Consider the following 27,994-nt stretch of genomic DNA (forward strand, 5'->3'; position numbering starts at 1 on the left):
TTTTATAAAAACAGTTTATTGTAATATTGTGTATTCTGTACAGGTATTAGTGTTTACAATGATAAATAATAATAACTGCAGTGTTTTGATTGTTAACTTTTAAGAACTGTCTTCCAACAATATTTGTGTGCAATAAGTGATGTAAAAGACTTTTTAAAAGTTGTTGGATATTAAATAAAACTTTTTATTCAAATGTGAAGGACTCTACAATAACAAAATTTAATAGAAATGAAATTTTGTTTATGGTTGGGAAGGATTAAATAACTACCAAAACTATTTTTCTGACAAATGATAGTACAAGAGAGTCTACAGTACTGGTACACATTAACTAATGAAAAATGCCTCATAGGAGAAAGCGCTAACCCAGCACAACTATACCTAACTTGGAAGGGAATATAAAAACAAGAAACTAGAATGTAAAAAGAGTGAAAGAACAGTCCACAACCACTTAGATCATCAGCTACTGAGCACCAACTCAAAAGTAAAACTGTCACTGTATCAACAAGACCAAAACACAAATTAAAATATACAGTACTGTATTTATTTGATAGCTGAACAAGATTTTCATTAAAAATACAAATCACAAATCAGATTATACAAATCACAGAGATACATTAAGAAGTTCTTCTAATTGCTCTTCAGTAATATTATCCAAATCCTCACAATTTTCCTCATCGTCTGGATCATAGTTTATGTGATTTACCTGAAAGACAAAATAGAATACCATGCAATCATTTATTATAACCTATAGATATATAGCACTGAATATACAGTACAGTACTGTAGTTTAAGGTTTATTTAAATCTTCTATCTTCTGTTTACTACTGAAAAACCAGCATTGAATGTAATGAAATGCCATTTTCTGGGCTAGCCCCCAGAGGCTCCCTGAAGCTGTCCAAACTGACAGTGCCATATGGCTTTGTTTACATTTATTAAACAGTTTACAAGCATGAAAACTTCCCAATCAACTGTTTTTTTTGTTATAAACAGCCTCTTGGTGCTTCGGAGCTCATTAACTGTTCAATAATTGTAAACAAAGCCGCCAAAGATTGAGAAAAGATGTACAGGTTCGTAAGTGCTTGCATAACTGCTGCGTGAATCTGGCCCCTGGTTCCCTCAGAGACACACAGGGACCAATGCCTATATGAGCACTCTACATTTAGAGTATTGTCATGTCTGCCATCTACTGGGGAAATACCCCCAGAAAGGTAGGCGAAACAATACAAAACCCCCAACTGATTAAAATTGCATCCTACATCCGAACAGAGCCAAAGAACTCCCCCCTACCCCGTAAAAAAAGAAAACAAACAAGCATCCAAATCGTCATTAAAAAAAAAAAAAAAAAAGGAGAGAGAGAGAATATACACACACAAAGCCTGTTCTCTCAAGTTGTCACAATACATAGCAAATGATATAGTAAGCTGTCTGAACTGAACCAAAGTTGAACACTCAACTTTAACTTTATTTACAAGTATGAATAACTGAACAAAGGATACAAGAAATTACAACTGGTAAGGTCTATTTCAAGTGCCTGTCATTTAAATAATTAATATGTTGTTCTTTACAAACGTTTAATGGGCATTGCTCTATATCAGTAAATGGTATTCTATACAAATGGCTTGCATTTTACCTTGATAAGTGGTTTGTCCAAAGCTGAATCATATTTTAGGGGATCACACTGTGTGGTATCAACTTCTACTGTTACCTTCCCATTTTTAAGTCTGATGATAATGAATTTGGAAAATGCCGCTTTCATTGCCGATTGAAATGCAAATCTGAAAAAAAATTATGAAAGTTTAAATCACAACTACTTTTTTATCTTTGCTTACATATTGTATCTCTATTTTATGTATATGAAGGTAACATCACCAATGATTGTCCAGCAAGTATTGTCCGATCCTCCTGGCAAAATAAATCTCTACTGCATAATGCATGTGTCTGAGATTAGGTAATGTGGGATCACTATTGTGTGCAGCTAGGCTGGGACAGGTGTACAAGCTGCTCACAGTAGTTATCAACAACGTAAAATGCTTAGAGCAATCACACAAGTTCTTGAGGAGTTCTTGTAAGATACGAGTTATGTCTGATCTCTATCTGGTGGCGTAGGGAGACCAAAGATCGGTAACTCGAAATTGATATGATGTGGTGCTAGTTATAAGGCGGAGGTTCCTTTTGTGGGACTAATTCCGCAAAAGGCTGCAATATGAGGGAGAAAGGATTTTCTGAAACAGTTCCTGTTAAAGCAATAACTGGGACTTTGACTAATTTATCAAATAGCCGAACTTGCCCAGAATAGTTAACATGCATTTCCTGGCCAGCAGGCAGTCGAGGACTGGAAGCCTAAAGGAGTCAGCCCTTAGAGGTGGGCCAAGACATTGATGCTCTGATGCTGAATATCCTGGTGAATTACCCTGGCTGAAAGTTCTTGCCACTGGATTCAACCTGAGGGAAAACAGCCAAAGATGGTAAGAGGTGCAATCAACCCAAAACCCCAGTCAGTCGCTGAACCTTGGATGAACCAAAGCATGCCAATAAGCACTCTAAGGCAGTGAGAGAGAAGTCAAGACTGTATTGAAACCAATAGGTGAATAACAGCCAAAGTGTTCATCTGGAAAACTGGGAAAGAGATATAAGTGTTGATCCCTGACAAGCCAAGAATCATCCTTGTCTTGTCTAAATCTTTCTTATAACCGAGGAAAGATGAGACTGAAAGAGAAAATCATGGAAACTAGCCCATGATCCTTGATATGAGTACAGAGAAGTGGGATACACAACTAAATAAGTGACCACCAATCTTATTGTGAATCACGAATATCAAGTTCAAGGAGACTACGTTGTGACCACAAGGTCACAACGTAGTCTTATGGGTCACCTCTTGTGGTGTGCTCCATGGGAACATCTGGCATGGATCCAATGAAGAATTCAGAACAAATTTTGAGTTCAATTATTCTGGGCTGGCTTGAGTTTTCTCCAGTGATTCCCTGACAATTAAATAACTATGCAGTGATATTTATAAAGATCCCTGTATTGCTCCTGCTGGTATGTCTCCATGACTGACTATACATGATCCTGGTCAAATGACTTGCAACATTACCTTAGGTAGTAATTAAATGTGATAGCTCAGAAAAAAAAGAACGTTGAATGTAATGAAATGCTATTTTCTGGGTGAGCCCAGGAGGCTCCCTGGAGCTATCGGGTTAATATGATACATTAGACTGGGGCATCAGTCTATGGAGTTCAGCCTACCAGGGACCACGAGCCAGAACCTGGCCCCCTCAGAGAGGTACAGGGAGCAATAGCCCTGGAAAACCTCCCCTGTGGCTGGGGTTATTCCTTTTCTGCCATTGACTGGGGTTAGGCACCCAGAAAGGTACATATAACAAAACAAACCCCACATGGTAATAAAATTACAACTAAAAACTGAAAAAAAAGGCAGAACACCCTTCGGTGAGCATGAAGCTCACTGACCCGACCACCAGAGGCCAATGCCAACAGAAACAGATCCTTGGAAAAACAATCTTGAACTGAAGGGGCCACCACAAACTGAGAAGAGGAAAGATAGGAGAGGACCTGTTCCAAGGATGAGGACGGCTCAAGCAGCGCATGAGCAGGCTCAAGGTGAAACAAAGCACGAAGAAGCTTATGGAACGGGGGTTAGCAGTGATATCCACCCCGAACGCAAGCTGGAGCGGCTCCGCTAGCAGCGCATGATACGAGGCGATAGTATTAAGCATTAAATAATGGTCCTGAATAAGCCAAGACAGAAAGGACAAGATAACCCAATCAGAAATAGAAGACAACTTATGAAAAAGAAAGAAAATAGCGGTAAGAACACCAGTAAACTTCAAACTGTCGCCTAGACGAAACTCTCAGGTGAGACACCATCAACAAACCCATCTGATCACCATACAAATGGTGATAGGCCCGCATCAAAAAACCAGCATTGAATGTAATGAAACACCATTTTCTGGGTGAGACCCGGAGGCTCCCCAGAGCTTATCCAGGCTGATATGCTAATGTCAGGCTTTGGCATTGGTCATGTGTATGGAGTTCTATGGGCCTACTGGGGACCACGAGGCAGAACCTGGCCCCCCTCAGGCAAGGGGAGCAATGGCCTATAGAAACCCGTGTGGTTGGAAGCATTCTATGTCTGACATTAACTGGGTCAGGCATCCAGAAAGATAAGCATCCCAAAACAAACCCCTATTCTGGTGAAAATTGCGCTACCAAAAGCCGAACAAGTAGATAGAACTCCCCAAAAAGAAACAAGCAAACAATCATGACGTCACACGTCACCGCACCGGTGTCTGCGCAGCTCCCCCCTCCCCGAGAGAGGGAAGGGGGAGCCCCAGACCTACCACGCCGCTTATCCACTATCAGTTCTGAGGCTGGAGGTCAAAAAAAAAATGCCGACTGGAGGGAGGAAGGGATGCCGGGGAGCTTCTGGGTCTCACCCAGAAAATGGTGTTTCATTACATTCAACGCTGGTTTTCTGGGGGAAACCCCTTCGGCTCCCAGGAATTAACTCCCCACAGAGGAAAAATATAGGGACCTACCCGGGAGGCAGTCACAGTGCACCCCTCAACTCGTAAGTCGAGATAACCGGCTGCAACCACCGACCCAAGGCGACACCGTCCCGACTAGGCCCAGGAACTTTCAAGAGATAAAGAGCAGCCAGGACCCCGTCTGACCACCAAAATCCCCTCACCTAAATGTCAGACCAGGACACGTTGCCAAGGACGGCAGCAAGAGCAGCGAACTGACGTATGTCACTGGCATGGGGATAGACCGCAGGCTGGCTAGATGTAATAACCTAGCGGATGACCCAGGAGCCCCACACCTGCAAACAGGGAAGAAGGGGAAACCGGATCAATCCAAAGCGCGTTCATGAACACAGAAATCGTGGCGCGCAAAGAACGGCGGAGGGCCGCAACCGGACAACGCACGATGCACCCCCAGCCTGACCAACCAAGCATGAACAACCCAAGGACCCCTCCGGAAATCAGCAGTCTCAATCATCGCCAGAAAAGAAGGGACCGGCTGCAGTTGTACACGACCGGCATGACTGAAAGAGCAGAATCCCTGCACCAGAGGAGAGCATGGAGTACCCCGACGACCTGACCCCTAAGAGGCACTTGCCAACAGGAAAAGAGCCTCCGAGAAACAAACCGGGACCGAAGGAGCCACAACAAACTGAGAAGAAAGAAAAGAGAGCACACTGTCCAATGACCAGGACAGCTCAGGTGGCACATGAGCAGGCTGGAGGTGAAAACGCACAAGACAGCTTGTGAAATGGCGCAGAAGGAACGTGAACACCGAACACAAGCTGAAGCGGCTCTGCCAGTGCCGCACGATACGAGGCGACAGTATGCAAAAAAATAATGGCCCTGAACCTCACAAGAGAAGGACAAGACTGTGCCCACATCACAGCCACCTAAGAAGGGACAGAAGAAGAAAGGAAGGACCGCCAAAAAACCCAACACTGCCACCAAGAAGAAGCACGCAGGTGAGACACCATCAAGGAAACCACCTGAAAACCAACAGAAGATGAAAGACTCGAGGCAGAGCCGAACCAGCTCCGCCATAGACCAAACGAGCCGTGGAAGAGGTGGAGTTGCGGGAAGATCCCGGGTGCGACCACAGAGCAAGCAAAGCCAGAAACCCAAGCCGGCAAAGGAGGAGATGGAACGTCTGCCGTACAGAAAACTTCCCAACGCCAGCGAGCGCGCAAGGAGACCAGAGATAATGGTCCCAACAGAGACTCTAAAGAAGGTACACAGAGACTGAAAATGCCAACAGGCAGAGAAAATCAGGAATCAGAAACCCAAACCCGGCAATAGAAGAGCCAAAAGGCACAAACAAAACACACAATGTGTAGGAGAACAGGAAGCTGAGGAACGAAGAAGGCAGGCTGCAAACAGAAACGAAAAGCACGTCAAAAACACAATTGTTGGTCTTGTCCCAACACAAGACCTGACTGAAAAATGTAAGGGTCACCACCAGACCAGCACCCGAATCAAGGCGGTACGAACGAAGATAAGAGACAACGGGAATGAAACTGCACGTCACTGGGAGACAGAAGAACCAGAGGGGGAAAACAACACCACAAGCAAGACCCTCAAAGGAAAGGAGAGGGTAGATAAGACAGACCAATGAACACAAGGGGGCACACGTGCCAGGAAACACAGGTGGAACGGATGCCCAATGAGTAATAGAAATGACAGAAAGAAGGATTCCAGTGTCAGAGTAGGAGACAAATGGAATGCATGAGGAAGGGAAGTGGCGGAGGCTGACCCCACACACAGTGTCAAGTGGAGATACGACAGAGCCCAGTAGGCACAGGAAGCCGTACATTAGTCGAACGACAGGCGAGAGGAGAGACCAAAAACCCAGAGCTCTACCCAGCAAACAACTAGGGAAGAACAACGAGGGAAGCACAGAGGCCATGTATATGGCAGGTGAGTGCCAGAGGAGCAGGACTAAAGAGGCAAAGCTCAATCCCAGCAAGCACAACTAGGTGAGGACAACTAGGGGTGTACAGAGAATCCAACGTACCTGGAAGGGCTAAGCCAGGCACTGCAAGGCGGGCAAGGAATGAGTGATCCAGAGAAGACCATAGTAACAAAGAGCACAAACAAGGAAGGCCCCAGGAGAAACCACGCAAAGGCCAAACAAAATGCCACGACCAAACCCCCAATATGCATCCTCAGTAACAAAATCACATCAAAATGTCACCACAGAACATCCTGACACGGTCACATGTACCTCATAACATTCACCACCACCATTGTACCTCGTAACCTGGTGGAGGTGGAGCCCCAGGACAGACTCAAGCATGGGTTGGACATGCATACGAGTGGGACTGGATGGGTATAACTCTGTGTCCGGGTTCTCTTTCTCTGTCAACCGCAACCCCATGCATAGTGGCATGTACATTCACTTCTTTTCCTACCATCTTCCTCCTGTTAAGAAAAGTGTCCTCGTCTCTCTCTTCCTCCGCGCTCTACGCATCAGCGACCCTCAGTTTCTTGATTCTGAAAGTGCCTTTATCTACAAATCATTTTCTCGCCTTGGTTACCCTTTGCATTTTATCAACTGTGCCTACTCTCAAGCAAACCGAAATTTTTTTCATCCTAAACCTGCTTCCAACACTAGTAGCACTGTACTATGCCTTCCCTTCATATCTGACCTCAAAACTTTTATTAATATCTTTCGTCCTCTTGACATAAAGCTCGCCTTTCGACAAACTAACACACTTTGTAGCAATCTAGTTCACACTGCTCCTCCTGCTTCTAATGCTGCTGGTGTCTACTCTATTACCTGTTTGTCTTGTCCTCTCCAATACTTTGGCGAAACTGGCCATACACTTAATGACAGACTTAAAGAACACAAGAGAAGTGTTAAGTCTGCAGACACAAACAATGCTCTCTTCTGTCATGTGAGGGATTCTAATCATCCTATTGATTGGTCTTCCTCCAAAATAATCTTTCCTGCCTCTACTCTACACAGACGCCGTCTTGTTGAATCGGCTCTAATACACAACGTACCCAATATGAACTTGAGTCCTGGCTTTGTTGCTGTTGACTCTTCCCTTTCACAGTATATACTCAAATGCTCTAATCTTTCTAACAAACGTGACCTAACATAAGCTTACCCTTCCATTTATCTTTCTTTCTCTTTCCTTTTCTTTTTCTGTTCATTGTTTTCTCTTACGTTCCCCTGCTATCCTCTTCTTATTCCTATTACTATCCCCTTCTCATTCGTTAGTTAAATAGGAGCTGCCTCGTATGGGTCAATGTTCCTTCTGCAGTTCTTATTCCTACTACTATCCCCTCTACTACACCTTACCTTTCGTACCTTTTGCCTTGCTCCTCACCTCTCTCTTGCCTATTTATTGCCTTCAATCATCTTCCCTCATCACAATCGACTTGAGAATGGTCCAGGATGGCCCGAAACGTCGTCGTCCCTTCACCTTCTAGTGTGTGGTCTGGTCAATATACTTCAGCCACGTTATTGTGACTCATCACCTGCATCCAGAGGGTACAAGTCCAGAAGGAACCGGAGGTCTGCGCAGTCCCATTTCTAGACCGGAAATAGGTGGGAACCCACCTGAGAGACGAGGTCAATGTGACCATGCCCAAGCGAATCCAAGCCAAGATGACTCAACAGATCGCAGGATCGGTGCTGCCCCGCCAGTATTGAACCCCCCCCCCCCAAAGGAGGAAAAGCCACTCAACGCCACTGCATGCTGCACGAAATGACCTGAAGAGCCCAAAATTGCGGGACCAGGCGTGAGGAAACAGAACGAGCCTCCCTCCCATCGTCCTCTCAATGGGACGAACTGCAAAAGGGCCGACACACCAGACGAAAACCTAAGCGGCGCACAGGACGATACCCGTGCCAACCAGAAAAGACGGAACCGAAGCCTGCGCCTGCCCCAAATCTGGTACCACTGGCCTACCACAATGGGAAGAATCTCGAGTCCTGGCATGACCCATCCGGGAAGGCCCCCCATGAGCCCCCAGGAAGACCAACAAGTCCGACAGGACAGCAATTAACCGAAGCTGCCTGTGAAGACTGCACTACCACAAACTCTGCAAACAGCAACGGACAAAAGGGTTTAGACAACCTAAGAGCCAGGGCCCAAGTGGATTCCAAGGAAGAAGCAAGCACCTCCTGCCGACACACGAGGAGAGAAGCAAAAAACCACGAAACCGAATCCCGCAGGAGCGGAGTGAACAGTTACAACAATATAGACTATGCACACACCACTGAGGGCAACGCACCAGACCCAGAGGTACTCCAAGCACCTCCACACCCAATGCAAGCCAACCCAAGGACAGCTTGAGGAGAGGGAGAAGAAACGCAGGGCCGAAGCCAGCAGGCCACGTGTATGCAAATCTTCCGTGATCAAGGCAGCTGAAAGGGAAGGAATCAGCCCATGAAGTTACATCACACCAACATCCCGCGGAAGGCAGGGGTGAACAATCAAGCAAGTAGACACTCAAAGTCATCCCCCCTCCCAGGACACTCAGGCACACAGACCGACTGGACGGGTGCCAAGCCTCCAACGAGAAGAACTGGCAATATGCTAACCAGGACGACTCCAGAACTTCATAATGAACCTAGTACGGACATGAAGATCCTTTGAAGGACCACAGACCCATCATAAAGGTACAACCCGGGTTGCACAGGTAATCCATAAGGAATACAGTACAGTACCTGCACCAAATGAGAAGGGATGCGGGAAGCCGAAAATCTCCGGAAGGACGAACCACGGAACCCATGGGAACACGGAACAGAAGCCGGGGAGGGGTAGACACTAAATCCAATTCGTACAAGGAGGGAGCGAAAGAGTACCCCTTTCTGTGTAACACCAAGCCCTGCTCCGAGGGTACAAAAACCCAGGCAGGGTCCATCGGGGTCCAAGGGCCCCCAAATCAACCCCTCCCCTGCCCTAGGAACCTCACTCCAAGGACCCAGAGCCAGGCAGGAGGAACAGGGTCAAATGCTTCTGCCGCGACCCCGGAAGGGGACACCCCCCTGAAACCGCCCAAGTTTCATCACCAACTAGACCCCGCCCCGCCTCCGAACCCGCTAATGAATTGGAGCCAGAAGCCAGGGAGGGGGGAGGGGGGACTGGACACACAACAGAAGGGGTTAGGAAGGGTGGAAGGTACCAAGGTGAAGCGACTCCTGAAAACAAAAACAAAACGGGGCAGTCTCAGGGCATCCGGGGAAGTGACCAATCCATTGCATTGCAGCAACAGAACCTAGCACGCAACACAGCTGCTGCCTGCACCCTCAGATCATGATTAATAGCGAGGATGAACTGGAGCACGTACCAACAACAACGTCACCACGACTCTCGGCTAAAAGAACCACCGACCCTACAGGCAGCATGGGGGAGGCAAAACCTGTGAATGTCACCCTCAGACAAAGGAGATAGAGCAGCCACATGTGATGATAGTCACATCCATCGGACCACAGAGCCCCTGCGGGGTTTCCCGGGGCCCTTAGCCTTGGTAACACGCTAAGGGAAGCCCAGGCAGGGTATTGCGAACCGGCGCCCAAAAGTACCAAACAAACTTCTAAAAGCTGAACCCCTGGGACATGTCCACTCACGGGGGGCCTAGAAGGGGGTACTATCAAGAATACAGAATTGTCTATCTAAGAACACACAAAGATAGAGAGGGGGGCAACCAATCAAAGGCAGACCCCCACCAGGCAGGAAAACAAAGACAAAAGAAAAACCTCACTGGAGGACAATATACCCAGGCAGAACAGTCAGATGCTATAAGAGGTGATAACTAGCTGTGCAGTACCCCGCGCTCCTACCAGTGACGAAAACTACCTCCTATCCAGAGGCAAACAAGGCAACAGAAACCCCAGCTAACTCCAAGGGCAGTCAAATACCAAGCAGTAAAAGACACAGCGGAGGTAGATCTCAAGGAGGTAGTCCCAAGCCCCCAAGAGCAGTACACTACTTACAGGGCACCTAGGGAAAGAAACCCTAGGTGCATGCAGCCCGCATACTGTAGAATATTACTCCTGGTTCACACACCACCTGTACAAACAGCCCATGCCATAAGGCACAGAAACTGAAACCAAAGCAGGAGCCAGAGGCACCTGACCTACCAGTATCACAGCAGCCAAAAACTGCCGGCCCTCCCTGGAAGGGGGGAAGGGTGTGCAGACAGCGACGCGGCGATGAGATGATGTCATGTTAGTTTGCTAGTTTTCATTTGGGGAGTTTTGTTAACTCATTTGGCTTTCGGTAACAATATTTTCACCAGAATAAGGGGTTTGATTTGGGGCACCTAGGTGCCAGACCCGGTCAATGGCAGACATAGAATGCTTCTAATCATACGGGGGTTTCTATAGGCCATTGCTCCTCATGCCTCTCTGAGGGGGGCCAGGTTCTGACTCGTTGTCCTCAGTAGGCAAGAACTCCATGCATTTTGATGCCAGAAAGCTAATAGTTACATATCAGGCCTGGATAACTTCCGGGGAGCAAACGGGGCTTCCCTCAGAAAAGAGGCGTTGACAGAGCAAGTGCCGGAGGAGGTCTGCTCCACCCGAGCTGTCATGCGGGAGTTGCCACAAAGATATTATTACTTAATTATTCAATGTCTCTGATTGATTTTTTCTTAGTTGTTTTGCAGTAATATTATTAAATGTTGTGTAGTGTGATACATTTATATAATAAAATGTGTGAACCAACTGTACAACTAAGCTGGTATGGTGAGTCAGACAATAACTGAGGTCGCCACACAGTCAGCTGATGCTCCCTCCATCACTCGCCAACATTCCTAATCCCACTATACTGTTTGTGCTGTTTTTACACTATATACACATACATTATATACAAGTATCTACACATTTTATTCATCATAACTGTACAACTAAGCTGGTATAGTGAGTTCAGACAATAACAGAGGTCACCACACAGTCAGCTGATGCTTCCCTCCCCCCCTCACTCGTTCAAGGCCAGACACACTAACATTCCTCCTCCATTCATACTGTTTGTGGTGTTATTACACTCTATACACACATTATATATAAGTATCTACATGTTTTATTCACCATAATTGTAGAACTAAGCTGGTATGGTGTCCAACCAACATAGTGGCCACAACAAAATTCCATGACAGGAGACACAGCAGCCAGCAGATGACGCCACCTGTCACTAAAATGGCTCCTCCCAACTTACTCCTTTTGCTGTTATTTCACTATATACACATGTTATATATAAGTGTCTATATTTGTGTTCACCATAGCGAGCCACTAAGCTGGTAAGGTGAGTGCAGATAGTAACAGGTGGCTACACAGAGTCAGCAGACGCTATCTCCCTCAGCATTACTCTTCCCACCATACTACGCACAGCACTAATCACCGTAACAATCCTACTACAGTAGCACCTCGACTTACGATTGCCCCTACTTACTATAATTTTGAGTTACGTTGTAAATTTCATCGAAAAATGCGACTCGACATCCGATGGTGTCGTCGACTTACGATATTTGTTGGTACACATTCGAGTCGACCGAGCGCGTGGTTCCCGGTCACGCGGCCGACCTGCCTCAGTTTACTACAGCTGCCTGCTTAGTGACGATCGCGCCTATAAGAAATTTCGCTTTTGTGGTGATTTTTTGCATTTTGAACATTAAAGTAATTATTATATATCACGCCATGAGTCCCAGGAAAGTCAGTGGTAAGGCTCAACATATGACATCCCATGTAAGGATGACCATAGAGCAGAAACGAGATCATTCGTAAATATGAAGATGGTGTGTGGGTTGTTGAACTGGCTAGGCAGTACAACAAATCTCAGTTAACGATATCCACCATACTGGCTAAGAAAAAGGACATTATGGGTGCTAAAGTGATGCATCATTACAGACAAATGTTAAAACGAAGGGAAAAACAAATGTCTCTTGACAAATTTGTAGTGAGACAAACAAGCACTGAGCCACAACCAGGTCCTAGTGGTATTCAGGCAAAACGTAGGAGAGAGAGTACCCCAGAGAAAACATCACTGCCTGATGTGATAATGGAAGGGGACTCCCCTTCCAAACAGTAACAACTCTCCTCCTCCCCCCTCATCACCATCTTCCATATGCCATCAAGAGCCCTCCATAAAGGTAAGATAAACTTAGGTACTGTATTGTAGTTAGAAAAAACATTGTATTCAGTATAAAATGTATTTGTATGTTAATATTTTGGAGGGTGGGGAACGGATTAATTCAAATCCCTTTATTTCTTATGGGAAAAATCACTTCGACTTACAATATTTCGACTTATGATCCGTCTCTGGGAACGGATTAGCATCGTAAGTTGAGGCCCCATTGTACTATCAGAATCCCGGTCTTTTTTTTATTACAGTCAGGGGTCTTCTATAATACTATCATCACTAAATAATACCAGTTACATATTTATTTTGTCAATTTTAAGCGATGCTGTGGTCACAAGCTGAACAGCAGTGCTGTTAGCTCATGCTGCATGCATCAGCCTTGGTTGCTCACTCAGTACCTGAGGCTTTCACACCCGGGAATGTTGCCCATGATTTTTTTCTAAAATGGCGTCTGTTTACAAAAGCCGTGAGGAAGCTGATCCGAACCCTGTATTGCCACGGGACTTTTAAGTCTTCCATGGTACTATAACACATCAATATTGTTATAATTGATGTGCTGCACAGTTTAACCTTTAGACCACGCAATACATATATAGATGATGGGAGTAACTTTACCGAAACCGTGCAATACGTATATAGATGATTTAAGCTCTAGCGCACGATTTTAAATTCCCCACGAGGGATAGGGGTAGCTATAATCCAGCTATGACCCATAGTTATCAGCTATCCCCAGGTAGGCTGAACTCCATACACTAATGCCCTGGTCTAATGTATCACATATTAGCCCCATAGCTCCAGTGAGCCATAGGGACTTCCCACAAAAAATGGTATTTAAATAGGACAGTAATAGCTTAATTTGTTTCAATTGTGAAATGAAAACTAAAAATACAAATCTAAATCATTTAAATAGGTGGCATTTGCAAAATTTTCACAGTTGACTAATGGTGCCTTACCTCCTTGCACAACAAATTGAATATCCCCATGATACTGGAGAGGCATTATTAAAAGGGACCTCACCTATCCCCACTCCTTCACTGCAAAGTTCCTCCCTTGGAATTTGGATGTGTACCATGCAAACATATCGTACAACATCAGGCACTTCAACTTCTTTTTCCCTCTCCATCTAAAAAAAAAAAAATAAAGAAAAGAAAATACCTTTCAAATACAATAATAAACAAAAAAACAGCATTGGATGTAATGAAACGCCATTTTCTGGGCAAGTCCCGGAGGCTCCCCAGAGCTATCCAGGCTGATATGCTAATGTCCGACTTTGGCATCAGTCGATGTGGGTGGAGTTATAGGCCTACCGGGGACCACGAGCCAAAACCTGGCCCCCCTCAGAGAGGCACGAAGAAGCAATGGCCTATAGAAATGCACATGTGATTTGGAGCATTCTATATCCGCTATCAACTGGGACAGGCACCCAGAAAGGTAAGAACCCCACAGGTCCACACAGTCCCGTTTCGGAACTGGAAAGAGGTGGATACCCACCTGAGAGACGTCATCGTTTCGACCATGTCTAAGCACACCCACTACAAGACGACCTGACAGAGCGTAGAAGAGGCCTGCCCTGCCAGCCCCGAACCCCCCGAAGGAGAAGCCACCCAACGCCACCGCAGGCTGCGAGAAACGGCCTGAAAAGCCCACGAATCGTGGGACCAGGCGTCAGTGAACAGAGCAAGCCTCCCCCTCCCCCATCGGCCCATCAATGGGACAGAATGCATAAGGGCCTATGCCCCTTATGAGAACCCGATCTGTGCACAGAGTGAGCACCGCACCGACCAGGCAGCAGCCAGGACCAAAGGCGGCACCGGCTCTGAAACTGGCACCTGTGGCCCACCTCAACGAGCGGAACCATGGGCCCTGGCATAACCCCTCCGAGATGAACCCAACCAGGACCCCCCTGACCCCCGGACCACACATAATAATATACAATTAACTCATGTATATATGAGTAACCTGGCTCCTAGCCTAACCCTACCATACTGGCAGTAATAATAATAAAAACAATGCTCCTGACATGAATGATACTCTAGCTCATCTAAACCAAGGGGTAATGGGGAGGGAATTTATCTACCTTAACTCTTTCTGCTACAAAGTCGACATATCCTCTGGTGAGGGTTGCCGAGGTCCTTGGTCCTGGCATTCGATCCTCCGTTGGTCAGGATCTTGTACACACACGGTCCTCGGTTGACTCGTAGATGCGTGTCCTCGCCGTTCTCACACTCTGCAGGCAGGCCCTCCTCCTGAGGTCTTGGAGACGGGTCCCTGTGCACGTCGTCGTCTTCCTCCCACACTGGGACTGTAGTCAAACTTGCAGTCTGGTTCAGTGTCCCCTTCTCAGTCTTCCTGTGGACTTGCCCCAGGCACAGCAACTCGCCTGGTGCGTTTGAACGTGGCCTGCGGGAACCGTCCTCACGATCCCGCCCAGCGTTAATCCCAACCACAGACTATCAGCAAAAGAGCTCTTGGCACTCTGACGTCAGCCAAGCCTTGTTTCTATGTAATCCCTATGAGTCGAGTAAGGTCACATGACATCTGCAATATCAATGTGGCTGCTTGGGTCCACAGGTTGGGGGTTTCTAGCCTCCAAAGTCAGAGCTCATTCGACCGCGTCTGCTCTCAAAGGCGGGCCGTGACACACTGAGCCCGCAGGGGCTCCCGCCGCCCAGAGCCCTCTGCCTTGTGACGTCACACCGCCTGAGGGCTCCTTGTCATTGATTCCACGATGTCACGTGACCCTACCTGGCCAATCAACAGCCGGCAGGTGTCACGCTCCTTTGGCGGGAAACAGAATGCCTCGGCGCCATCTTGTAACTCAAAAGGGCGTAAACCACGTGTATAATCAAACTAAAATGGCAAATTCATTGCTACATCATAATGTTCCATACCCTCATATACACCAAAATGTTCCCTGAACATCAGAGAAAGTTCAGGTTGTAGAGATATGACGCTTGAAGCTGGAACGGGAAAGATATAGGAAGTGGGTCACCGTCACAGATGGCAGACATACTGCTTCCAACTACATGGGTGTGTCTATAGGTCATTGCTCCTTGTGCCTCTCTGAAGGGGCCAGGTTCTGGCGTTGGTCCCTGGTAAGCCTAAAACTCCTTCGACTGACTGTTGCTACAGTAATATATACACATCAGCCCAGTAAAGCTACAGGACGCCGGAGGGGCTCTCCACAGAAAAGGGTAACACAATTACATATATCACTGTAAAATATATAAACATATAAATATATGAATTTCTCCAATAACAGATCAACTGGTCTACATGTGTTGGCTCTCAAAAAGTTTCACATTCCTTAGCAAGTAAATGACTGATAAATACTTACATATATAACTTTTGATATCCAACAATTAAATCCAAGATAATAAGTGAGCAAGTCTTGGGCCTTGTAGGGAGGGAGTAGAATTCTCTTTTGCAGTCTGACAGTTCCCTTTCTTTTTATTCTAATTTCACTGCCTCCAATTTTAATTTTGCCATCAAATTGAAGAGCCCTTTCAAAATCCCATGTGGAGTAGAATGAAACATATGCAAACCATATGTTTTCACTGAAATATATGTTTTTTAATCAAATTTATTTCCTATGTAATATATATAGTACAGTGGCTACCAATACTGCAAAATAAAAATAATGTACTGGTACATCAGAATATCAACACACTAAGTGCCATACTATATTTTAAACCTTGAAGTCTGGTTATCGTCATTTGGTGATTTTAACTATTACTGTTTGATTTTTACACCAATGATGTAGTGGATGTTGTGGAGTTTACCTAAACACCCATGAAAAATTCCTGCCACCATTTCCTGGTTGCTTATTATGCAAGTTTGCCTATTGTTGCAAATGTTACACTGCTAATGTGGTAAATGTCATGATATAAAACCTGTGTTGAATGCAATGAAGTGCCATTTTCTGGGCGAGCCCTGGAGGCTCCCTGGAGCTATCGGACTGATATGCGATATACAGTATTAGTCTAGGGCATTAATCAATGGAGTTCAGCTTACCAGGGACCACAAGCCAGACCCTGGCCCCCCTCAGAGAGGCAAGAGAGCAATAGCCTCTGGAAACCATTGAAGAAGAGATAAGAAGAAAGACTTCACTAGATTAACTTTAATAAAACAACCAGCAGTGAATATAATGAAAAGCAAGTTTCTGGGCGAGACCCGGAGGCAAGTGAACTTACACACAAAATAAGTCCGTTGTGTGTAAATGAGGGCCATCCCAGCGTAGGTCCACATCCCGTTACCACCGTGTGTGTGTGTGCTTACTAGTACTGTTTCCAACAAGTGTAATGTATCCAGGTTACTAGTGCCATGATACAGAAACTAGATGCCTCCACTGTAAGATAACCAGTGGGAAAATGCAAACAATGTACTCTTAACACGTGAACAAAACAAATTAAGAACAAACAAATTAAGAGTGCGACACGAGGTGGCAACACAGCCTGTTCATACAGCCTCCTACCGGCTGGTCTCTCCCCACCCCCACACTGGTCAACACCCACCAGACACCACCCACCTGGTCCACTACTTTAACACCATCACTGAACAGAAGTATTCAGTAAAAATGTCTTTGGGGAAATTGTGCACAGAATGCCACAAGGAGGTAGATCACCAGCAAAGCTTTCAATGTCAACTCTGCCCAGCAGTCATACACAGTAAATGTACCAATATGACTAATAATGGAAGGAAAAATGGTTTCAGAGAAAACACTGCATACTGGCTCTGCTCAAAGGATAATATTAGTTTCTTGAAGATGTGGGCAATTCTGGATAAAATTCCTGCGCAGAACATAGAATCGCTAATAAATGCCTGCATAGATATTTCAAATGTCTTCAAACAAATTGTCTATAACACCCAGCTACAATCAGATGAAGCACAGAGCGCAGATTCGGTGTCGCCACAGCAAAGCGCAGTGCCCCAGCAGAGTGCTGTGTCGGGGGCGGCGCCACAGCAGTGCCGTGTCGGGGGTGACGCCACAGCAGGGTGCTGTGTTGAGGGGCGGCGCCACAGCAGTGCCGTGTCGGGGGTGACGCCACAGCAGGGTGCTGTGTTGAGGGGCGGCACCAGAGTAGGGTGCTGTTTCAAGGGCAGTGCCACAGCAGAGTGCTGTGTCGGGGGCGGCGCCACAACAGTGCTATGTCGGGGGCAGCGCCACAACAGAGTGCTGTGTCGGGGGCAGCGCCACAACAGAGTGCTGTGTCGGGGGCGGCGCCACAACAGAGTGCTGTGTCGAGGGCGGCGCCACAACAGTGTGCTGTGTCGGGGGCGGCGCCACAACAGTGTGCTGTGTCGGGGGCGGCGCCACAACAGAGTGCTGTGTCTGTAGCGAAACCACAACAGAGTGCTGTGTCGGGGGCGGCGCCACAACAGAGTGCTGTGTCTGTGGCGGCACCACAACAGAGTGCTGTGTCGGGGGCAGTGCCACAACAGTGCTGTGTCGGGGGCGGTGCCACAATAGAGTGCTGTGTCGGGGGCGGTGTCGGTGGCAGTCCCACAGCAGAGTGTGGTCTCTGGCAAAGGAAAACAAACAAAACAAGGGCCCGAAACCTGTCATTATTATAAATGGAGTACGCGTAAGCATGGAATTATCTGCTGACTCTGTGTGACCACCTTTTACTGTCGGGACTCACTATACCAGCTTAGTGGTTCGCTGTGGTGAACAAAACATGCAGATACTTATATATAACGTCTGTATATAGTGAATAAAAGCACAAAACAGTATGGTCAAAAGTGAATGTTGGCGAGTCAGGTGAGGTGAGTGGGGGAGTGGCAGCCAGTGGCAGGCTAGCTGGTGTGTGGTGGTCACTCCTTGCTGCTGTTTGACTCGGCATACCAACTTAGTGGTTCTTTATGGTGAACACAAATGTAGATACTTATATATAATGTGTGTATAAAGGGTAATAACACCACAAACAGTATTGGCACACTGGCATCAATCACTCAAATATTCAATTCATAAATTGGGAACCAATGCAAGTTAAGATCTGATAAGATTTAGTAACACGACATGTCACAATGCATTGGTGGTATTTTAAAATTGAATTGGAGAAACAGTACAGAGTTAGATTAGGTGGCCAGATGCAAGTATTTGGAAATTTGTGACTGCTCTTTTGCTGTATCATTTGTTACCAACTGTTACAGTATCGACACCGTCGCTGGAGTATGGAGTGGCGATCTCAGTGCCATCTATGGGTTTGCACTCCAACTCCCCAGGTATTTGGTGCAACTCAGACAACGCCATCAGTTGATAGTGGCGTGGCAACAGTGAAAGGCTCTGGTTTCCTGCCTCAGAAAGTTAGGTTGATGAAGACCTCTGGTGGGTGGCGTATCGAGATCAACGCCATCTAGGTTGTGGCCTACAATTTACAATGTCAATTCCCCAGTGAAAGGGTGTTATCCTAGGATTACCTAGTATACTGTCTGTCTAGCTAATGATGTTTTATTTTCACAGAGGTGAAGTAAGCAGGCAATTGCATCAAGGAGGGTAGTTCACCTTGGGCAATCCAAGAACTCATGACTTGGTCCTGTGAGAGGGCAAAGTGACTGCCGTCGGTTATAGCAGTGTGTTACCTGCTGGTTTATGCAGTGTTGGAGGAGCCGACGTACCCGGGATTGGCCAGGAAGAGTTACATGACGACGACAGTGGTGCGTCTGTTGAGAAGTGCTGCTAGCGAGCTGCTAGAGACTTCTGGCAGGGTGTTAGCTACCCCTGTATGTGACTGTTTGAAACCTTTGTCAGCATGTTGCTGAAACTCTCTGCCAGTGCGTATCTGGAGAGCGGAGGTGGGGGTATTGACTCATCGTGAAGATACGGTGTGTGTGGACTGGCCCATGTTGAAGAAGGTGAACTTGCCATTATTTGCCATTAGGTGTGGAAGACGTGTACCTGGAAAGTGGATTCACCATGATTGATGAACACTGCTGATGTATTGTGTCCTGAGTGAAAGAGACACTTTGTAAATACGTGTAGTAATACTTTAATATAATATGTATAGTGGTGAAGGTGTTAACCCTTAACATGCTCGGGGTCTAATATCCTGCTATCCACACAGGCGCATGTCATTTTGAAAAAAAAAAAAATTTTTTTTTTTTGCTAATCTGTTAAGTTCTGTTCACTGATCACGGGAAAAATAAAAAAAAAATTCTATTGTACTTACTTTTGTTGCAATAGAGCCGAGAAGCTCTGCGATGACGTCACAATCTGCATGGTCGCTCATGCAGTACACGCCCGGGAGATGTTGCGCGCGGTCCTCAAACAGCCAGAGTTGCCACAAATATATTTTCGCGCTATTTATTTACAATGTCTAAGCGCATTTTATCTAATTTTTTTTCACTAATTGTGTTTCAAATACTGTTTGAACATATTTTGTATCAATAATTGTTGCATACAGTATTTGAGTATACACAGGCGCACACAAATGTTTTCAATTACGGCAATATAATATGTCATTACAGTCTATTATATTATATGTTCTGCTTATATGTTTACATATTTACACACTCGCACACGCTATACACACTTTGAAGCACACTTAGAAGATTTCTAGACTGTGGTAGTCATTGAAGCAGTCGACAGCACATAATGGGATACCACACGTTTCACACCATGTTTGCACAAGCTTCCGTTTCTTGTCTCTACGTGTCGTTGTTTTACACACCAAGCAATCACGTTGGGCTATTGCACGCTTCACACCAGGTGGCAAATACTTAAGTTTGTGTGCTAGGAAGCCTTCAGTGTGAGCGAGGCGTGGAGTACCAGCATGCTGCAACAGTGGGTTTATGATGGGCCGCTGAATACCTGGGACATCTTTTGCAAACTTTCCTAATAACTGTATTGCAGCATCAAATACAAAGTCACGGAAAGTGGGCTTACGTCCAGTTCTCACAAGGTACATGTTGAAACAGTTCAGCATGCTCATGTCCACAAGATGGAAGAACACTTTTTTCGTCCACCTACATGTCTTCCGCACACACTCTGCAGTGCCAATCATCATGTCTGATTTATCAATCAACCGCATGTTGATATTATAGTCTAAAACACAGTCTGGCTTATATAGTGGTGCGTTTGTTTTATGGCTCACTTTCCCACTGTTCACCATTGTTCCATCATGAATTGTTGTCAACAAGTTCACCTCTCTTTTGTCTTTCCACCGAACTGACAGAATGTTATCACTTTTCCTTCTCTGACACTCACCAACTGCAATGTCGTTGTCAAACACAGGCATTTCCCTTCGTTGTGGCTTTACTGTACCAACCAATCCGGTTCTATTTTCTAGCAAGAACCGAGCTAGCAAGGGACTTGTATAGTAATTATCTGTGTATAAAATGTGTCCCTTGTTCATCCACGGAGCCATGATGGTCTTCACTACACTCCCCGAGAATCCATGTTCGTCGTTACCGGGAATGTCTACATCACTAGCCGAGTACAGAATCATGTGTAACACGTATCCTGTCTCACAATCACAAAGAACAAAAAATTTCAGGCCAAATCGGTTTCGTTTTGAGGGAATGTACTGTTTGAATGGAACACGTCCCTTGAAAAGTATGAGAGATTCATCAACCACCAGCTTCTGTGCTGGTACGTAAAAATCTCTGAATTTTCCAATAACATCGTTCATGTAGTGCCTCACTCGCCACAGTCTATCATCAGGTGTTCGGTCCTGAACACTTCCAAAATGTAGACACCTGAGGAGTATCTGAAACCTGTCTCGTGACATATATTTCCCGAATAAAGGTGTTGGTATTGTCTTGTCCTTGCTCCAATAGTCATTTATTGCATGTTTGTGACAGTGCTTCATCAACAAACAGAGTGCCAAAAACACATACATTTCCGCCACTGTGGTATTTTTCCAACGCTGCAGTCGTGAAAATTCTGTGATTTCCCTCTCAATCAGGTAAGCAGCATGCAGGTTCGTTTGGTGTACAATGTATTCCATGAGTGGTTCATCATAGAATGCTGTAAAATATTCCATCTCAGCCATGTCCTCACCTTGATTAGGGAAAAGGTTTGTAATCCCTACATCTTTATCGTCAAAGTGAGGAATATTAGGAATAAAATCGTCACCATCACTCCACTCAAGTACACCAGGCGTCCTGCGAGATGCAGAGGAAAGACGGCGAGGAAGCGATGCATACCGGCGACCAGGAGCTGAATACCGTCTGCGAGAAGCACGGCGGCTACGTGCACGTGAGGTGGGTGCACGTGAACACGAGGGTCTTGGTCCCTCATGTGGTGCTATGCGGTGGCGCTTGGCTGGGCGAGATGCTGCTGACGCGACAATTTCTCGCCCAGTTACACCACTGGTACCAGCCACAGGCTCAATAAAACTTTGATCTGAGTCACTAAACCCAGAAAAGGAGTCGCCTCCCTCTGACTCGTCACCCTCAAACAGAAAATATCCACAGGAACTGTGAGGTCGTGGTAGAATTGGGGTAGAAAATGGGCGAGGAGGCATGGGAGAGCGTATAGGCCTCGCCATGGCATGGCGGTCATTCTCACTTTCACTGCTGCTGCTACTATCTCCCGACAACTGTGTATAATCCTCATCGTTGTCTGAATCGTCAAACACACTTTCTTCACCTTCAGAGAATAATTCGTGGGCTATTTGCTCTGGGGTGAGGGACTGAGTGATGCGTGCTCGTGAGGCGTTTGACCGTGCGCTCGCCATGGTGACTCTCGCTAAACTGAGGCCTCCCATGCCATCGGAGCGTGAGCTGGATTTTTTTTCAAAATGGCCGCTGTTTACTAGAGCCCCTGGGCAGCGTATGGGACCCCCAGCTACACCGCGGGCCATTCAAATCGTGCGCGGTACCCATACACTTCATATGAAGTGAAGCGCAGTTGACTGGTAAAACGATTTACACTTCATATGAAGTGATGCGCACTTTAAGGGTTAATATATTGGTGAAGGTGTAATTGTGTATTGTTTATCCCACCTTTTATTCTTTGCACTAATACCTGCCGGCTAGTTTTTGAAAGCTTACCACCGACTTGGGGTTGCTTACAGAAGAGGAGGTTATAACAGCATGAACCCGGTTACTGGCCCAAAGTGGCCGTAACCCCAACAAAACATCTTTATCGAACCTGTGTCATTTTACAATTTAAGGAATGTAATTACAGTAATCTTAAAAGGGAACCCAGATTAAATAAGACAGAGATTAAATTCGACAATAAAAATAATTCTTATGGGTTTTAGAAAGAAGCATGTTCTACCCATTTCATATTGAAATCCCTTCATGTCTTAACATGCTATTGGAGTACTGATGCTGTATATTTAGGAAGGTCCTGGTTTACCATTTCATTCTATCCAATAGAGCAGGAGCTATAGGTTTTTTTTTTAGACACTGGTAACAAGACACGAGCAACCAACCAAATAGTCAAATTGCTTCTAAACCACACTGCATAATAACTTTTAATTTTTTGCAAATTGGCTTTTAAATTATTCTCATTAACCTATTATATGAAAGATCATGACAGTTTGAAAGTGTATTTTTGGCAAAAACATATACATGTTCAAAATACTTACGTTTCTTCTATATTTGTAAATCTGCTTTTGTAAACAGATATTCGGTGTATGAGACCAAATTGAACAAATTTTGCCTCCAGTTCATGCTGTCAGATGTAGCAGGAACAGAAAAATATGTGAATTAATATTAATGTATAAAGAACCATAAACTGCATATACAGTATTTTGTAATCATGGAATTGCAAAAATTGTATTATCAAATACTGTAAGAATGCAATATTCATTTAAAACAGGGTTAAGTAAGATAGAAATATAAAGCTGTTAGATATGGGCAACCTCTAAGTGCTCCTGAGTGCTTTCCCACTTTATCCATGGTAAATAAAGCTGATGACCTTCATCTTCTGGGCTTTCAACGTGTATCACCTCAACATCCTGAAAATTGTAAATTTGCAATTACACTTTACATTCTCCCAGTAATCACAGAGTTCCCTGGATATGCAGTTATAAATCTTTCAAGATATAAATCTTATAATATATAAGATATAAATATTATTTTTTAAATAAATGTAAAACCCTGAGCTTTTACAGTACAGTATACAGTATTAGTTTAAAAAAAAGCTGTTAAATATCAGTGAAGCATGATCAGAGCGAGGTGAGAGGTACGGCAGGATTGTATGAGAACGAGAAGAAGAAAGACCACTAAATTAACAAATTAATAAAACTGGCTGTTCAAAAGTATAGTAATAAGTATTTGGCTCATGACATAAGTATGAACATCTAATAATTATAATCACTTAGAAAAATATTATATTTGCATGACTAGGTTTGCAATTATCTGCCAATTAGGTATTTAAACTCTATGTTCTTTCATAATGGCCAATTGAGTAGTTAACTTCTTGTTTCTAAGATAGGTATACATTATCTCACAAACATTATTATTACAAGAGAAAGAGGAAGAAGAACAGTAGCATACCTGGAGAGGGTTCTTGGGAGTTGTTCTACTCCCAGGCTCAGCCTGAGGCCAGGCTTCAGAAAGGCAGCTTGAGCTTATCTAATAGCACTAAGGTAGAAGTGAGGTCTGGCTCTTTATGCTCCACCTACTAGCCTTGTTGTGCATTTTTTATTTTATTTTAATAATATTCTTGACATTCAAATAATTTTTCATAATGGGCCTTAACCCTTAAACTGCCCAACACTTCATATGACGTGTTGAGTTACTGATGCGAAAGTGCGAACCCCTCCATATGACGTTTTGGAGTACCACGCAAGATTTAAATGGCCTGCAACTACAAGGGGGTTCACCTCACCTTCCTCAGGGCTCTTGTAAACAGTCTCTATTTTTTTTTAAATCGTGGGTAATATTCCCGGGTGTAAAAGTCCCAGTACTGAATGATCCACCAAGGCTAACACAAGCAGCATGAGCTCACAGCACTGCTGTTCAGCTTGTGACCACAGCATCGCCTAAAAATGTTAAAAATATATGTAATTGGTATTTTTATGCCATGCTAGTATTACAGAAGACCCCTGACTGTGATAAAAATGACCAGGATTCTGATAATAGCAGGATTGTTGTGATAATTTATACTGTGCTGTGGGGGAGTAGTGTTGAGGATGGGAGGGCTGTAGCATCCATGCCGATTGTGTGTGGCCATCTGTTCCTGTCTGCACTTACTATATCAGCTTAGTATTTTGCTTTAGTGAACAAAACATGCAGATATTGTACTTATATATAAAGTCTGTATATAGTGAATAAAAGCAAAAAAAAGTATGGTGGGAGGAGAATGTTGGCAAATTAGGTGAGGGAGAGAGTGGGGGCGAGTGGCTGGCTGCCTGGTGTCCCGGCCACTCCTTGCTGTTTTTGACTCGGCATACCAACTTAGTGGTTCGTTATGGTGAACACAATTGTAGATACTTATATATAACGTGTATATATAGTGTAAGACCAGCAAAAGCAGTGTTGGGAGAAGCCATTTTGGTGAGGGAGGTGGTGTCATCTTCCTGACTTGTCATGCTGTGTAAGAGTGACCACTATGCTCTTTGTGCACTATACCAGCTTAGATGCACAGTTATGTGAACAGAACATGTAGATACTTATATATAATGTCTGTATATAGTGAATAAAAGCAAAAACAGTATGGTGGGAGGAGGATGTTGGCAAGTAAGGTGTTTTTGAGGGAGAGAGTGGTGGCGAGTGGCTGGCTGGCAGATGTAGTGGCCAGTCCTCATTGCTTTTTGACTAACTATATCAAATTAGTGGTTCATTATGGTGAACAAAACATGCAGATACTTATATATAACCTGTGTATATAGTGTAATAACCGACAAAGTATTTGTTTATTGATTTATAAACATAATAATTGAATCAATAATATGCACACCATAATTTTGAGTACAGCGATGATTCACACATTTTATTATATAAATATATTACACTACACACTACTGAATAATATTACTTGAAAAAAACTGAAATAATCAATCAGACACATTGAAATAATTAGGAAATAATATCTTTGTGGCAACTCCCGCCTGACAGCTGGGACAAAGCAGACTGCCTCTGATGCTTCATCTGTCAACACCTCTTTTTTGCCAGACTTCCCCACCCTATTGTGGCCAAAATATGCCACTTACAATTTTTTTTTTTATTATTTTTCCCATGATCAGGGAACACAAATTAACAGGTTTATAAGATTTTTTTTTATGCCCCTGTGGGTGACAAAGGCCAAATAGCCCAGAGCAGCTTAGGGGTTAAATGAGTTGAAGAAATGGAAGGAAATACTCATACCATGCTTGGCTGGACAACAAATAAAATGCACTCTTAACCCTTAAGCTGCTCTGGAATTATTTGACCCACAGGCGCAACAACAACAAAATTCAAAAAAATATTTTAGCTCATAAAAGTGTTTATTTGTGTTCCCTGATCACGGGGAAAAAAAATCGTAGGTGGCATATTTTGGCCACAAGAGGGCGGGGAAGTCTGGCAAAAAACCAGCGTTGAATGTAATGAATTGTCATTTGCTGAGTGATACCCGGAGGCTCCCTAGAGCTATACCGGGCTGATGTGTATACAGTACAGTATATTAGACCATGGCAACAGTCAGTTGAAGGAATTCTAGGCCTACCGGGGACCAGAGTCAGAATCTGGCCCACTCGTGAAGAGGCACTGGCCTAAAGACACCCCCCATGTAATTGGAAGCAGTCTTTGTCTGCCATGTACCAGGTCAGGCACCCAGAAAGGAAGGAATTCCAAAACAAACTACTGCTGGTCAAAAATTGCAAACCAAAAGTCTAACTAGCAAACAGAACTCTCCAATCAAAAACAAGGAAACAAGTAAGATGTCACCACAGCCGCCGCGCATCCGTCTGCACACCCGGAGGCATCTCTCCTCAGTTCAGAGGTTGAGTATCAAAAATGTGAAAAAAACGCTGACTGGAAGGAGGGAGGGATGCCAGGGAGCCTCTGGGTCTAACCCAGAAAATAATGTTGCATTACATTTAACGCTGGTTTTCTGTGGAGAGCCCCTTTGGCTCCCCGGAGCTACCTAACCAAAGATAAAGAAGAAGAGGGACTTACCCGGGAGGCAGCTGTCACTTGCTCCTCAACTCGAAGTCGAGACAATTGGCTGCAACCTGTGACCCAAGGCTACACACGCCCAAGGGCCAGGAACATTAACGAGGTACCGTGCGGCCAGGACCCTGTTCGACCTCCAAAACCCATGTTGCGTTATTTTACAATATTGTTCTCCAAGATGTTGGACGATTCTCTCCCTTGAGATTCTCACCATGAGCTTGCAGATGTGTGATTTAACAGAGTTTTGGCATTTCTGGCTTTTGCGGGTAGGTAGTTCTGTGTGTTTATAAACACCTGTGGGCGAAAAAGCATCTCCTGTTCTCAGTCATACATAGGGACTTGTTGAGCTTGAAATCGTTGCTCCTAATTGTTTGTGTTACATCTGACCTTTTGAAGAAATTGTCCGGATCAACATCCTCCAAATTGTTCAGTATTTTAAAAGTTTCATTGAGATCCGCCCTATCATGCCTGGTTTGCAGTGTTGTTAGCCCTGTTAGGCTTGTAGAATAAAGCCAGCGTATGCACCCATATGTGGGCTGCATCCTGTCGGTCTGCAGTTGATCTAGGTAGACCTTGATAACCGACAGTACAGGTTTCCTGACCCTGACATCGGGATTTAAATTAATTTTAATTTAATTTTGCCCCGAAAGGCGAGTTTACTGGGCAGCGCAACTCATCCTGAGTGTACATACTGTCATAGCAGCATGTTTCAATAGTAATAAAATGCGCCGAGAGTGAATACCAGCATTATCCTCACTTTAATAAGACTTAATTGAAATCCTCAGAGTAGGCAAAATTGTAATTAATTTTGTCAATAAAGATGTTAATAATAGTAAGTTATTCATCCTGTCACTTGTACCCAGACACAGCTGGGACTTGCTTAACTGACTCAAGTGATGAACTTATCAAAACAAGAAAATTAATAATTATAATTATTACAAGGCAATTCGTCATGTACCATTTAACTTGCCTCACCAGGTGCACTTACCATAATACTTCAAAACATTGATATCACTTTCCCCTAAGCACTTTTACTTTGTTGCTTATGCAATTCAAATGTACATAAACAATCTATATAAAGATGTTCTTGAAACAGCGATATTTTGTTGTTGTGTTGATTTAGGGGCGATATTTTTCCTTAGCGAGATGCAGCTTTTGAATGGAGCACCTTGCAACCAAGTTGTTTTGTTATGGCGGTGACCGGTCCCAGCGCCCGATCTCTCCAGCGACGATCTGCCTTGCGACCAGCTCAATGCAACCTGTCCTCAGGCCAGAGGGACGTTAATATGGCTCCTGTCCACCAAGACGTGC

General features: G+C 44.8%; 1 protein-coding gene across 1 annotated transcript; it reads right to left on the reverse strand.

Moving 5' to 3' along the window:
- LOC123764002 (RAD52 motif-containing protein 1) lies at positions 1 to 27,967 on the reverse strand. The gene is made up of 7 exons (XM_045751434.2): positions 27,672 to 27,967; positions 23,449 to 23,544; positions 23,173 to 23,258; positions 15,972 to 16,191; positions 13,588 to 13,757; positions 1,631 to 1,775; positions 1 to 703 (listed from the first exon to the last, which is right to left on the reverse strand). The coding sequence occupies exons 1-7, from the start codon at positions 27,672 to 27,674 to the stop codon at positions 602 to 604; spliced, it is 822 nt and encodes a 273-aa protein (XP_045607390.1). The 5' UTR covers positions 27,675 to 27,967; the 3' UTR covers positions 1 to 601.
- Positions 27,968 to 27,994: the final 27 nt, after the last annotated feature.

This window comes from Procambarus clarkii, chromosome 23 (assembly GCF_040958095.1).
Source record: "Procambarus clarkii isolate CNS0578487 chromosome 23, FALCON_Pclarkii_2.0, whole genome shotgun sequence".
NCBI classification, from domain to species: domain Eukaryota; kingdom Metazoa; phylum Arthropoda; class Malacostraca; order Decapoda; family Cambaridae; genus Procambarus; species Procambarus clarkii.

Bases quoted from the DNA above. Each gene is read 5' to 3' on its own strand.
- LOC123764002 (XM_045751434.2), bottom strand. The intron at 23,259-23,448 runs GTTGCCCATATC...TACATCTGACAG, and splicing joins GCACTCAGGAGCACTTAGAG to CATGAACTGGAGGCAAAATT. The intron at 1,776-13,587 runs GTAAGGCACCAT...ATTTTTTTTCAG, and splicing joins TCAATTTGTTGTGCAAGGAG to ATTTGCATTTCAATCGGCAA.